At 41.4% G+C, this 15,372-nt stretch overlaps 1 protein-coding gene across 2 annotated transcripts in view; it reads left to right on the top strand.

Annotated features, from left to right (window-relative positions):
• The window catches only part of PRELID2 (PRELI domain containing 2), an 80,703-nt gene that overhangs the window by 35,851 nt on the left and 29,480 nt on the right, over positions 1-15,372 (top strand). For both annotated transcript variants that reach the window (XM_070374553.1, XM_070374554.1), the window contains one exon: positions 5,368-5,473. In XM_070374553.1, the coding sequence (XP_070230654.1) occupies positions 5,368-5,473 (106 nt within the window). The remainder of the gene's footprint in view (positions 1-5,367; positions 5,474-15,372) is intronic.

Genomic DNA, 15,372 nt, shown 5'->3' with positions numbered 1-15,372 from the left:
GTTGTTGAAGGCGATGTGCTTCAGCTTCCTGTGGGGAGAGTGGAGTCAGAGTCAGCGGGTGTCCTGGAAGGATTGATTGGAAGGACTGATACTGAGGCTGAAGCTCCAATATTTTGGCCATCTGATGTGAGGAGCCAACTCATTGGAAAGGACCCTTATGCTGGGAAAGTTTGAAGGCAGGAGGAGAAAGGAACGACCAAGGCTGAGATGGTTGAATGTCATCACTGGCTCAATGGACATCAGTTTGAGTAAGCTCCAGGAGATGGTGAAGGACAGGGAAGCCTGGCATGTTGTAGTCCATGGAGTCACAAAGTGTCAGACATGACTGAGCGACTGAACAATAACAGCAAAGACACTCTAGAGACACTTGTGTACATATGTAACTGGATATGTTATAAATGTTTCCTTTACAAAACTCCAAACTGATTCCATATTGTATGTCCATCTTTGGGAGAGTGGATAGATAATCTGGAGTGTTTTCAAACAATAGAACAGTATACAGCAGTGAAAACCAACAACAGCTTCATGTAATAGTGTGGGTGCATCTCCACTAAGCAAGATTTATTCTCTGTGCCTTGGTGGACAGAGACAAGGTCAGGATGTGCTTAGGAAGCTGACGGGGCAGTGTGAATTATGGGGAGCCCATGCTGGAGGCAGGAACCCCATCGGGAGGCAGTTGTGGTCCTGAAGAGACAGTGCTGTGCTAAACCCAGGCAGTAGCAGCAGCAAGAGAGAGAATGGCATGGACTGTTGAGGGACTTGAGAAGTAAAATAAACACAGTCTGGGGACTGAGTGAATGTTTGGATGGATTAGAAAAAAGAGCCATGTAACCTGTCGCTGAGATTTCTAATCTCATAGCCTGGGACGATGGTTGTCTTCTTCACTGAGATAGGGGCAGGGCTAGGGTTTTGAGCCCGTATATATGTGTCTGCATGATGGCAGGCTATGACCACAGGCAAGTTATTTAACTTCTACCACCGTTTCCTCATGTGTAAAAGAAAGAAAACATATTAAGAGTGACAACCTTAGAAGATAATACTGTGTCTGATATATAATACACAGTTTTACTGTACAGTTTTTTGAAGAGTGCATGTGACCGTGAGTATATAACATGGTGAATGGATGCAGTCATTCCTTTAGGCTGAGTAGAGACAGGCATAGGAAAACTTGAATCATCTTCGTATCTCTTGAGTCAAACATCAGATGCTTAAAGCTTGGGGTCAAGGAGAAAGTCATAGGACAAAAAGCACAAAGAACTGGAGTTATGTAGTGTAGGAAAAGGAAAGCCGAGAGGTGACTTAATGAGACTTTAAATGAAGGAGTTAAGTCAGAAGTTAGCATGTCCCTATGCTGAAAATGGTTCATGGCTGCACAGAGCCTGTTAAAGACGACTGTTTATATGAAAATGATGCTTAAGGATTTATTAGTAATATTTTTGGTGATTGCCATGTAATACATCTTTATTACAGAAAATTAGTAAAAAGAATAAAGTAAATACATAGGACCTATAATTCTAATGCCCAGAGAGTCTGTTCATATTTTAGCTCTGTCCACTTGTCTATCTGTTCATATACTCATCCATCCATCTTGCCTTTCTCTCTCTTTCTTTTTTTTTTTAAAGAGCTGAAATTAAACCATAAGTTGTTGTGTAAGCTACTGTGTTTTGTGCTGGAACTTAAATGAAGGCTTACCTGGCATGAGGGATTTAGATTTGCTATGTGTATTAAGAAGAAAATATCTGATATGCTTTGTCAATGAGTTATTGAGAGAAAATACAGCAGTTCCTTCTATGAAAGTCTTAAAATATAATAGGATAAACTCTCATCTCACTGATGGCAAGGGCATGACCCTGCTTTACTGCCCTGTTATTCTCTGATATGTGGGTAAGCCTGAGAGTGCTTTTCTGAGCATTTACTTCTCCCAAAAGTGGTGGAAAGAAATATTGGTTAGAATATGATGTAAGTGAGACTTATATTAATCCCTCACCTACATTTTCCTTGCAGACTGAAGAGTACATTTCTCCCTAGAGTGTAGGACTGCTCAACTTTTCATTTTTAAATATTAAAATCACTAAAATTCTACTCTGACTTAATCTGGAACAAAGACAGGAAAGATTAATGTCACTAGGATATAGTTTTACATGGGCAAATCATTTTAAATAGGCTTAGATCTAAGAGGTGGAAGCTACTTTGCCTAGAATATTTGTGAGATTGGCTAAGATAACTGTTGTATGTATGTGAGAGAGAGGAGGAGGGAGAGATGGAGGGAGGGAGGGAGCGAGAAAGAAGTGTTCTGAAGGTTTCCTTTTAGTCTGCATCGTCTAAATGTGGAGGCTACCGCTATTAGAGATTTGGAGAGATCTAATTAAGGGTTATCCTGCTTCTGCTGCTGCTGCTGCTAAGTCGCTTCAGTCGTGTCCAACTCTGTGCAACCCCATAGATGGCAGCCCACCAGGCTCCCCCGTCCCTTGGATTCTACAGGCAAGAACACTGGAGTGGGTTGCCATTTCCTTCTCTAATGCATGAAAGTGAAAAGTGAAAGTGAAGATGCTCAGTCGTATCCGACTCTTAGCAACCCCATGGACTGTAGCCTACCAGGCTCCTCCGTCCATGGGATTTTCCAGGCAAGAGTACTGGAGTGGGATGCCATCGCCTTCTCCGAAATTAAGGGTTATAGTAAAAATAGTTACTACACCCAAATCACAGCTTTTTGATTTCATAATTTTCTTAATATGTTTCTTAGTGAATGTGTTCATATATACATATACACACACTCCCAAGTACACCTATGGGAGATGCGGCTCCCATTTCCTTTTCTTAGAGATATAAGAAAGTAGGGGCAGTACTTTTTTTAATATTTATTTTGGTTTATTTATTTGACTGCCTGGTCTTAGTTGTGACACACGAGATCTTTGAGCACAGAGTGTTAGCTGCTGGACCTCCAGGGAAGTCCCTCACCTCCTTTTCTAATCAAAGATTAAAGAAGTCATTCCAGGCTTCTTTCCTATTTCTGTCTGTCTCTCGTTAGGAATGGTGGCTGCCTAACATTTAATAAGTTCTTTACTGTGTGTCAGGAGCTGTTCATGTTCCTGTTGTATGTATGTGTTTATTTATTTCTGGCACTGGTTGTAAAAGTAAGATGCTATAATTATTTCCAATTTATATGGGGAGGAAACTGATTTAAGAGAATCTAAGTAATCTACTCAAGCTGATAATTGTCTCAGACTTAATTTTAACAAGATATTTTATAGCATGGGATGAGGATATATGTATATATTTACTTCAGTCAGTTCAGTCGCTCAGTTGTGTCCGATTCTTTGTGACCCCGTGAACTGCAGCACGCCAGGCCTCCCCTGTCCATCACCAACTCCTGGAGTTTACTCAAACTCACGTCCATTGAGTCGGTGATGCCATCCAACCATCTCATCCTCTGTCATCCCTTTCTCCTCCCACCTTCAATCTTTCCCAGCATCAGGGTTTTTTCCAATAAGTCAGTTCTTTGCATCATGTGGCCAAAGTATTGAAGTTTCACCTTCAGCATCAGTCATTCCAATGAATATTTAGGACTGATTTCCTTTAGGATGGACTGGTTGGATCTCCTTGCAGTCCAAGGGACTCTCAAGAGTCTTCTTCAACACCACAGTTCAAAAGCATCAATTCTTCGGAGCTCAGCTTTCTTTATGGTCCAACTCTCACATCCATACATGACTACTGGAAAAACCATAGCCTTGACTAGACAGACCTTTGTTGGCAAAGTAATGTCTCTGCTTTTTAATAAGCTGTCTAGGTTGGTCATAACTTTTCTCCCACGGAGCAAGTGTCTTTTAATTTCATGGCTGCAGTCACCATCTACAGTGATTTTAGAGCCCCCAAAATAAAGTCTGTCACTGTTTCCGTTGTTTCCCCATCTGTTTGCTGTGAAGTGATGGGACTGGATGCCACGATCTTAGTTTTTTGAATGTTGAGTTCTAAGCCAACTTTTTCACTCTCTTCTTTCACTTTCATCAAGGGTCTTTTTAGTTCTTCTTTGCTTTCTGCCATAAGAGTGGTGTCATTTGCATATCTGAGGTTATTGATATTTTTCCTGGTAATCTTGATTCCAGCTTGTGCTTCATCCAGCTCAGCATTTTGCATGATGTACTCTGCATATAAGTTAAATAAACAGGGTGACAATATACAGCCTTGATGTATTCCTTTCCCAGTTTGGAACCAGTCTGTTTTTCCATGTCCAGTTTTAACTGTTGCTTCTTGACCTGCATACAGATTTCTCAGGAGGCAGGTCAGGTGGTCTGGTATTCCCGTCTCTTTCAGAATTTTCCACAGTTTGTAGTGATCCACACAGTCAAAGGCTTTGGCATAGTCAATAAAGCAGAGGTAGATATTTTTCTGGAACTCTGTTGCTTTTTCCATGATCCAGCGGATGTTGACAATTTGATCTCTGGTTCCTCTGCCTTTTCTAAATCCAGATTGAACATCTGGAAGTTCATGGTTCACGTACTGTTGAAGCTTGGCTTGGAGAGTTTTGAGCATTACTTTGTTAGCGTGTGAGGTGAGTCCAATTGTGTGGTAGTTTGAGCATTCTTTGGCATTGCCTTTCTTTGGGATTTGAATGAAAACTGACCTTTTCCAGTCCTGCAAACACTCCTGCGTTTTCCAAATTTTCTGGCATTTTGAGTGCAGCACTTTCACAGCATCATCTTTCAGGATTTGAAATAGCTCAACTGGAATTCCATCACCTCCACTAGCTTTGTTTGTAGTATTGCTTCCTAAGGCCCACTTGACTTCGCATTCCAGAGTATATTTACTTAGAATCAGTCAAATTTATTGTAGTAGAGATTCTTAAAGCTTTTTGACTGTCCTATCACATTTTAATCATTAAATGTTTGTTAGGTATAAATAAAACTTGTGTTTTATATAGGTTTTATAACCAGAATAATGTGCCCATTTATTTTCTCTTCTTTCCAGCTTTATTGAGATGCAGTTGGAATGTGATATTGTGTAAGTTTAAGATGTATGGTGTAATGATTTGAAATATGTATATATTACAAAATAATCACAATAAGGTTAGTTAACACATCCATTACCTCACATAGTGACAGTTTTTGTGCATGGTGAAGACTTTAAAGATATACTGTCTTAGCGATTTGAAATGAATAGTTTTTAATTTGAGTATAATACATTGCTTATATTATATAAACTAGAAGTCTCTTTTTAAGAAGATCTTTTGTCCTAATAGGCAATTATTGAATTACTATGGATATTATTTTGTGTTGATTATAAATGGTAATTATGCTGTTGGAAATCCCTGTAATTTAAATATTCAAATATAGAAATGACACCAAGTGTGTATATTTTTGTTTTTTGCAGGACAGAGTTCATTCAGAAAGGCAGGATTTCAATCACAGGGGCTGGTTTTCTCAACTGCGTTTTGGAGTCTTTTGCTAGGTCATTTTTAAGACAGGGTGTCCAGAAGGTAAGCGTCCTTTCACTCTTAATCAATATTAATTTTAAGAAATTATGGAGTTTCCCATTGGATTCTTGAACAAGATTCTTGAACAGACGTAACAAGAAAAAATATAGTTAATAAACAAATATATACAAAGATAATTACCCTCACTAATTATTACATGAATCCAAATCAAAGTGAAACCAAAGTGCCATTTGTGTCTCATTAAATTAAAAATAGGCCAATGAAGAATATGTAATAATATGGGAATACTTACAGTCTAATGAAGAGAAATAAATCAAAGTGAATAATTATGTTTACAGTATATATAATATGATGACAACTGTTTAGTAAAAATGACAATAATACCTAATATTTATGGGGTGCTTCCCATGTGTTGGGCTTCCCTGGTGGCTCAGAGGTTAAAGCGTCTGCCTGCAAGGCAGGAGACCCGGGTTCAATCCCTGGGTTGGGAAGATCCCCTGGAGAAGGAAATGGCAACCCACTCCAGTATTCTTGCCTGGAGAATCCCATGGGCGGAAGAGCCTGGTAGGTTACAGTCCACGGGGTTGCAAAGAGTCAGACAGGACTGAAGCGACTTCACTTCACTTCACTTCCCATGTGCTACTCACTAAAAAGAATATTTAATCATTAATTCACTTAATGCTCGCAAATTTTGGAAATAGCTGTTATTCTTGTCCTGATGTTGTGGATGAAGAAGACGTACCTCTGGAGCTCCTGATTATCTTTTATTATGGTTTTCAACCCCTGTACCTGTGGGAGCTTAGGTGTCCGTGAATGGTGTTCAGAGGCCACCCTGGAGTTCTGTGGTCCTGTGTTACCTTGTTCTAAGTAGAACAATTCTGTTTTTAATTTTTTTGGTTCATTTACAATGTTGTATTCATGTATTATATTTTAATTTTTGGCCACACCCTGCTGCGTGTGGGATCTCAGTTCCCCAGCCAGGGATCGAACCCATACCCCCTGCATTGGAAGGCAAAATCTTAACCAGTGGACCACCAGGAAAGTCCCAAACTATTCTGTTTTTCACCTGTTTTGTATAGCATTACATCTAAGATCGCTATATCCTATTTTGTTGCCTAGGAAAGTCCATTTCTCATGCACCTTTACATGCCTACTGCAAGTGTAAATAGTTTAGAATTGTTTTATTATCATTTAGCCCACCAGGCTCCTCTGTCCATGAAATTTTCCAGGCAAGGATATTGGGGTGGGTAGCTATTCCCTCCTCCAGGGAATCTTCCCGACCCAGGGATCGAACCTGGGTCTCCTGCATTGCAAGTGGACTCTGCCATCTGAGCCACCAGGGAAGCCCTTATTATATTAAAAATTGTTTAATTGTCATTATTATTGTTATTAATTATGATGATGGACATAATTACTTATTTCCAGGGTTTGCTCAGGTCTGATGCATATGTTACCTAGTTTTGTTTTTGGGGCAGACTTAATGGCTGGTCTACAGATCTATCATTATGACCCCAGAGAATTTCTGGGTAATGAACCTTTGTTTTTGTCTTGCAGATCTAGGTTCAGTAATGAACCTGGACCACAACGTGTTAGTCTGAGAGAGGCTGAGGGTGATGAATGAGTATTTGGTACTGTACTGTACTGCACAGACATACTGTTGAGATTAATGATGTGTTCCTGACCCTGGTGAGCACATGGCCAGACTGGCCCTGCCTTTTTAAGCCTGGGCTTGAAGCAGGTATTTGAGCTTCTGGAAGGGCGGTTGTGATTATTATGACATTATGGCATTTTGGCAGACATTATGGCAGATTTTTCCTGCTATACTGCAAAATAATGCATTTGTAAACAGCCCCATGTTCTGCAAAATTGCTGTCTAAGAATAATAGCGCTGATGAGAAAAATAACTTTGTTGCTGTGTCCCTGACTGAGTTGACTTCTTGGTCATTGTTTAGATTAGAAGTGGCAGGCTTTTTCTGTAAAGTGCATGTGTGCTGAGTCATGTCCAACTCTATGCGACCCTACGCACTATAGCCTGCCAAGCTCCTCTGGCCATGGAATTTTCCAGGCAAGAAGACTAGAGTGCGTCGCCTTTTCCTAATTCATTTCTATAAAGAGCCAGATAGTCAACATGTTAAGACTTTATGGGCCAAGAGACAACATCAAAATACTGTGTAGGTGCTTTGTAACAAGAGAAATAAATTTGCACATATTTTTAATTGAAAAAATTAAAATATAATGATAGTAATTGAGTATAGTTTTTATAATACAAGTCTACTAAGCATATAATTCTTTAAAAAATGGAATTATTTTTGGGAAAGATAATATTTACCTGTTCAGTTCAGTCGCTCAGTAGTGTCTGACTCTTTGCGACCCCTTGGATCGCAGCATGCCAGGCTTCCCTGTCCAACACCAACTCCCGGAGCTTACTCAAACTCATGTCTGTCGAGTCAGTGATGCCATACAACCATCGCATCCTCTGTTGTCCCCTTCTCCTCCTGCATTCAATCTTTCCCAGCATCAGGGTCTTTTCCAATGAGCCAGTTCTTCGCTTCAAAGTATTGGAGTTTCAGTTTTAGCATCAGTCCTTCCAATGAATATTTAGGATTGATTTCCTTTAGGATTGACTGGTTGGATCTTCTTGCTATCCAAGGGCTCTCAAGAGTCTTCTTCAACACCACAATTCAAAAGCATCAATTCTTCGGAGCTCAGCTTTCTTTATAGTCCAACTCTCATATCCATACATGACTACTGGAAAACCATAGCTCTAACTAGACGGACTTTTTGGCAAAGTAATGTCTCTGCTTTTTAATATGCTGTCTAGGTTTGTCTTGGCTTTTCTTCCAAGGAGCAAGCGTCTTTTAATTTCATGGCTGCAGTCATCATTTGCAGTGATTTTAGAGCCCAAGAAAATAAAGTCTTTCACTGTTTCCATTGTTTCCCCATCTATTTGCCATGAAATGATGGGACCAGTTTTTCACTCTCCTTTTTCACTTTCATCAAGTGGCTCTTTAGCTCTTCTTTGCTTTCTGCCGTAAGGGTGGTGTTATCTGCATATCTGAGGTTATTGATATTTCTCCCAGCAATCTTGATTCCAGTTTGTGCTTTATCCAGCCCGGCATTTCGCACGATGTACTCTGCATATATGGAAAGGGAAATGGCAACCCACTCCAGTAATTGTGCCTAGAGAATTCCATGGACAGAGGAGCCTGGCAGGCTACAGTCCATGGGGTTGCAAAGAGTCAGGCATGACTGAGCAACTCACTCATTCTGCATATAAGTTAAATAAGCAGGGTGACAATATACAGCCTTGACATACTCCTTTCTCGATTTGGAACCAGTGTGTTTATCTGAGTTGAGGTTAAAAATTAGTGTTCCCTACAATGATATTTGTTGCAAATGTTCATTTATAAAAACCATTCTTAGTTTTGTGGACCATGCAAGCACAGGTCATGACTGGCTTTGGCCTGTGGGCTATAATTTACCAGCCCTTGCTATAGATAAATAAATATTGTTTGGTTATTCTAAGTGGGTCTCTATTTGACCCACCCATAATTCTGAGCCTATTAAAAACCTAATCATACAGTGAGGAGGGTGAAAAGGTTGGCTTAAAACTCAACATTCAGAAAACGAAGATCATGACATCTGGTCCCATCACTTCATGGCAAATAGATGGGGAAACAGTGACAGACTATTTTTTTTGGCTCCAAAATCACTGTAGATGGTGACTGCAGCCATGAAATTAAAAGATGCTTGCTCCTTGGAAGAAAAGCTAAGACCAACTTAGACAGCATATTAAAAAGCAGAGACATTACTTTGCCAGCAAAGTTCCATTTAGTCAAAGCTATGGTTTTTCCAGTAGTCATATACGGATGTGAGAGTTGGACTATAAAGAAAGCTGAGCTCCGAAGAATTGATGCTTTTGAATTGTGGTGTTGAAGAAGACTCTTGAGAGTCCCTTGGACTGCAAGGAGATCCAACCAGTCAATCCTACAGGAAATCAGTCCTGAATATTCATTGGAAGGACTGATGCTGAAACTGAAACTCCAATACTTTGGCCACCTGATGCAAAGAACTGACTCATTGGAAAAGACCCTGATGCTGGGAAAGATTGAATGCAGGAGGAGAAGGGGACAACAGAGGATGTGATGGTTGGATGGCATCACTAACTTGATGGACATGAGTTTGAGCAAGCTTTGGGAGGTGGTGATGGACCAGGAAACCTGGCATGCTGCAGTCCGTGGGGTCCCAGAGTCGGATACAACTGAGCAACTAAACTGACTGATACAGTGATTGCATATATTGTAATCCTGTGAGACACATAAAGTAGACATTATTATCCCCACTTTATTGATGAGAATTATCTTGAGATAAGTGCACCTAGCATGTAGGTGGCTGCTTGCCCATGTTCCTTAATTTTGCATATATATATGTGTGTGTGTGTGTGTGTGTGTGTGTGTGTATATTGAGCACCTGTTTTGTGGCAGAAACTGTGTTGAGTGTGGGTTAAATGAACTTACTCAAGGTCACAGAACTAGCAAAGGGTGGAGTGTGCTGTGCTTAGTTGATCAGTCATGTCCAACTCTTTGAGACCCCATGGACTGTGGCCCACCAGGCTCCTCTGTCCATGGAATTTTCCAGGCAGAAATTCTGGAGCAGGTGGCCATTTCCTCCTCCAGGGGATCTTCCCAACCCAGGGATCGAACCTGTGTCTCAGGCATCTCCTTCATTGGCAGGCAGACTGTTTACCACTGCACCGCCTGACTGGGACTCAAATTTCCATCTTGTATCAACAAGTCTTACCCCTTGCCACTTACTATATAAGATGTGTTCAGATGAATGGAGCAGAATTTGGCCTCCTCAGCACTGTGTTGTGTATTAGATGAATTTGTGTTGTTGTCCTATTCCCTGTGTATTTATTAGAGCTCCTTGGTTTTGAATAACAGAAACTTATGTTAGGCTAGCTCAATATCGATCAACAAGGGTGGTGAGGCTGGCAGGCTTCAGAATGGTCTGCATTGGAACTGAGAGCTGCCAGGAACCAGGTAATGTTCCTTCTTTAGGTCTTGCCTTTAAGTCTATTCATCTGTTTGATTCTCTTCCTTTGTAGTCTGGCTTTCTCTCCTTCACAGGCTGTATAGGGTGACATGGGCCTCCACAGTCCAAGTGTACCACTTATGTAGGTTTCTGGCTTACTAGAAAGGCTATCTGCTTATTTCTTCATTTCCAGATTCTCTGGAAGAGACTCTCATTGGCCTTCCATGGGTCATGCATGGCCAGGAGGGTAGAAGCCAGGTTGTGTAATTATGGCTAATCCTCTGTCATGACTACATGGATCATGGTTGGAGAGTCATTTCCCAGGGAAAGCGATGGTAGAATAGGTGAATACTCCCAAGGCTTCTGCCATTTGATGGCAGTGCTCACAGTAGTAGTAGACACTTGGCAGAACGACTGTTTTATTCACCTTAAACCCAGTCCTCCCTGACCATTATACCTTGGCCAGTGCTTAATGCATTTGTACATAAATGAGTGAAAAGGCAATAGAATGCATTGGGAGGTCCACAGCTGACTTCTGAACTGTTATCTAGAAGTCAAGTGACTTTAAATTTTTAAAGTGAGGAACCAAGTGGTTCCTCTGAATTCCCTCTCATTATGCCCAAAAGTAAAAATGTATTTTTCCTGCTAGCTTTTGCCTTTTCAGAGTTTTTTAAAGAGGTTTAGTTTAATTAGTTAGCTTTTCAGTTCTAATATCCAAGTAGTGATGTTTTCTGGTAACAGCCTGACTTCCTGATAAACCTTCACATCTGAGCCAGCATAAGAGGCTTCTGTAGAAATCATCATTAGAGTGTTTTCAGATCAGATCAGTCGCTCAGTCATGTCCGACTCTTTGCGACCCCATTAATCGCAGCATGCCAGGCCTCCCTGTCCCTCACCAACTCCCGGAGTTCACTCAGACTCACGTCCATCGAGTCAGTGATGCCATCCAGCCATCTCATCCTCTGTTGTCCCCTTCTCCTCCTGCCCCCAATCCCTCCCAGCATCAGTCTTCTCCAATGAGTCAACTCTTCGCATGAGGTGGCCAAAGTACTGGAGTTTCAGCTTTAGCATCATTCCTTCCAAAGAAATCCCAGGGCTGATCTCCTTCAGAATGGACTGGTTGGATCTCCTTGCAGTCCAAGGGACTCTCAAGAGTCTTCTCCAACACCACAGTTCAAAAGCATCAATTCTTTGGCGCTCAGCCTTCTTCACAGTCCAACTCTCACATCCATACATGACCACAGGAAAAACCTTAGCCTTGACTAGACGAACCTTTGTTGGCAAAGTAATGTCTCTGCTTTTGAATATGCTATCTAGGTTGGTCATAACTTTCCTTCCAAGGAGTAAGCATCTTTTAATTTCATGGCTGCAGTCACCATCTGTAGTGATTTTGGAGCCCAGAAAAATAAAGTCTGACACTGTTTCCACTGTTTCCCCATCTATTTCCCATGAAGTGGTGGGACCGGATGCCATGATCTTCGTTTTCTGAATGTTGAGCTTTAAGCCAACTTTTGCACTCTCCACTTTCACTTTCATCAAGAGGCTTTTTAGTTCCTCTTCACTTTCTGCCATAAGGGTGGTGTCATCTGCATATCTGAGGTTATTGAGATTTCTCCCGGCAATCTTGATTCCAGCTTGTGTTTCTTCCAGTCCAGCGTTTCTCATGATGTACTCTGCATATAAGTTAAATAAACAGGGTGACAATATACAGCCTTGACGAACTCCTTTTCCTATTTGGAACCAGTCTGTTGTTCCATGTCCAGGTCTAACTGTTGCTTCCTGACCTGCATACAGATTTCTCAAGAGGCAGATCAGGTGGTCTGGTATTCCCATCTCTTGAAGAACGTTCCACAGTTTATTGTGATCCACACAGTCAAAGGCTTTGGCGTAGTCATTAAGCAGAAATAGATGTTTTTCTAGAACTCTCTTGCTTTTCCATGATCCAGCGGATGTTGGCAATTTGATCTCTGATTCCTCTGCCTTTTCTAAAACCAGCTTGAACATCAGGAAGTTCACGGTTCACATATTGCTGAAGCCTGGCTTGGAGAATTTTGAGCATTACTTTACTAGCGTGTGAGATGAGTGCAATTGTGCGGTAGTTTGAGCATTCTTTGGCATTGCCTTTGGGATTGGAATGAAAACTGACCTTTCCCAGTCCTGTGGCCACTGCTGAGTTTTCCAAATTTGCTGGCATATTGAGTGCAGCACTTTCACAGCATCATCTTTCAGGATTTGGAATAGCTCAACTGGAATTCCATCACCTCCACTAGCTTTGTTAGTAGTGATGCTTTCTAAGGCCCGCTTAACTTCACATTCCAGGATGTCTGGCTCTAGGTCAGTGATCACACCATCGTGATTATCTGGGTCGTGAAGATCTTTTTTGTACAGTTCTTCTGTGTATTCTTGCCATCTCTTCTTAATATCTTCTGCTTCTGTTAGGTCCATACCATTTCTGTCCTTTATCGAGCTCATCTTTGCATGAAATGTTCCTTTGGTATCTCTGATTTTCTTGAAGAGTTCCCTAGTCTTTCCCATTCTGTTGTTTTCCTCTTGTTTCTTTGCACTGATCACTGAAGAAGGCTTTCTTATCTCTTCTTGCTATTCTTTGGAACTCTGCATTCAGATGTTTATATCTTTCCTTTTCTCCTTTGCTTTTCGCTTCTGTTCTTTTCACAGCTATTTGTAAGGCCTCCCCAGACAGCCATTTTGCCTTTTTGCATTTCTTTTCTGTGGGAATGATCTTGATCCCTGTCTCCTGTACAATGTCATGAACCTCAGTCCATAGTTCATCAGGCACTCTATCTATCAGATCTAGGCCCTTAAATCTATTTCTCACTCCCACTGTATAATCATAAGGGATTTGATTTAGGTCATACCTGAATGGTCTAGTGGTTTTCCCTACTTTCTTAGAGTGTTTTAGGTAACTAATTTTCCCTTTAGAACTGTATTCCTGAGGCTGTTTCGTGGTGGTGTTTCCAAATTGGTTGTATGGACTCCCAGTTGGACCCTAGCTTGTTGGAAATCCCCTGCCTCAGTGGTGAAGGGTCTTTTTCCATTTGGATTCACACAGCCAATAACAAAACTGATGCTGAGACTGAAACAGCACAAACTCTTTGATGGCCAGAGAATGGAGAAGCGGGAAATTAGTTCACAGTCAACTTTTGGGAGTGGAGGGTGATCAAAGCAAGATTTTTAAAGGCAGGGTTAATGGTAGAGGGAGCATATGCATTGGTTTTTCTGGAAAAGGTGGGTTTCCTCCTGCAGCTGGGTGTCACTTCTTTTTCTCCCTTCTGTGTCTGGTGATCCCTGTCATGGCGCTTAGCAGGTGTGTTGCTGAGCATGCTGATGTTGCCATGAGCATGTCAAGAGGCTCGGGGTCTGCTAGAGGGCTGGTCTTCTGCCATCTTGGGTTTGGCTGATTCTAACCAATTCTGCTGGCCTCTTGTTTTTCTGTTCTGGTGGTTTCCTGTAAGACAAAGATAGCATTTATCTTTCTTCAAGGAAGAGGGTTGGTTAGAGCTTAAGGCTAACAGACATAGTAACAGTGATGAAGGTGGGACTTTTTTTTCATCAGAAAGAGAAAAACTAGGTGCTCATGAAGTATATATCTCTGTGTATAGAAATTAAAACCTAGTACTAGATATGCACCCCTAAGGTGAGGTCTCTTTTTTTTTTTCTTTCTGCCTCTGGGCACTTGTTTGATTGCTTTTCCCTCTTCCCCTCACCACCTTGATATCTGCAATTGGGGGGTGCCTTTCTGACACAAATGCTGCTGTGAACAAAGGCAAGTGATTATTTGTTCAAATCTCTGCTTTTAGTTCTTTGCCAGAGTGTATAGTAATTCTGGGTTTAATTTGTCAAGAAACTGCTTGAAAGTTTCTTTTTGAGATAGCAGTCTATCTTTATCCATGACAGCAGTAGCCTGCACCATTACTGTGTGTTTTTCTCAGGAAAGTGAGTGCTCTTTATACTACACTCTTGGCCGATGACACTAGCAAGCATGCCATGCAGGTACTTTCTTCATTCTGGAGGGCGCGCACCTGTCTCTTGACTCTGCCATTGTTTCTGTCTCTTCGCGCTGATTTCATGTTCTGGTGGAGAATTTTGGCCCAGGATGGCCAACAGAGTATGGGCTGGAAGTGTTGAAAAAGTGCCATGGACAGGCAGTATGCTGGATGCCAAATACATATGCCTCCAGGGAAGCAAGCACACTCAAAACACTAAGGAAACAGAAAAATCTGAGGGAAAATAGGGGTTGGTGGAAATCTGGGACACTTGTAAGTCTTCATACACATTTCTGCTGCCTAGGGGAATGGCCAGCAACTGTAACAGAGAGCTGAAAGTAACCCAGGCCAGTCAAGTTCAACCTCAGGAATCCTCAGAACAAGAAGCAGAGATAAGGATATTCCCTGGGGCAGGCATGGCTCTGCAGGTGATCCTCAGCCCTGAGAAGGCATCCCTCCACCAGTGTTGCTCAGTCTTCATTCTATTGTCAGCCCCAACTAATCCTTTTCAGGCATTTTTTTCCTAGTTGTCCCTCACTTCAGGAAATGTTACTACCATAGGTATCCTAATGATCTGTGTATGTACTCTATTATATCTTTGCTAGATACTTAATAAGTGTAAGATATTTTTTATTCACTCCCATGAACAAATTATTTCAGTGTTGTCCCCACTGAGAAAGCATATTTTGTACTGCAATGAGTGTAACTATCTTTTGTAGTTTTTGCCTCCATCTCTCCAAATCAAAACAAAACAATCACCAGTTCTCCCCCACTCCCACCCCTGCAACGCCCCCTCCCCACAAACCCCTCCAATTCCAAACGAAAATCAAAGGGACTTTTCAGTGAGCTCCCACGTGGTTCTTGTAAATCGCACTCTTTTCTGGGAGAGGCGCAGGAGATAAT

Source organism: Bos mutus, chromosome 7 (assembly GCF_027580195.1).
Source record: "Bos mutus isolate GX-2022 chromosome 7, NWIPB_WYAK_1.1, whole genome shotgun sequence".
NCBI classification, from domain to species: Eukaryota; Metazoa; Chordata; class Mammalia; order Artiodactyla; family Bovidae; genus Bos; species Bos mutus.
This window is presented reverse-complemented; position numbering and strand designations above follow the sequence as displayed.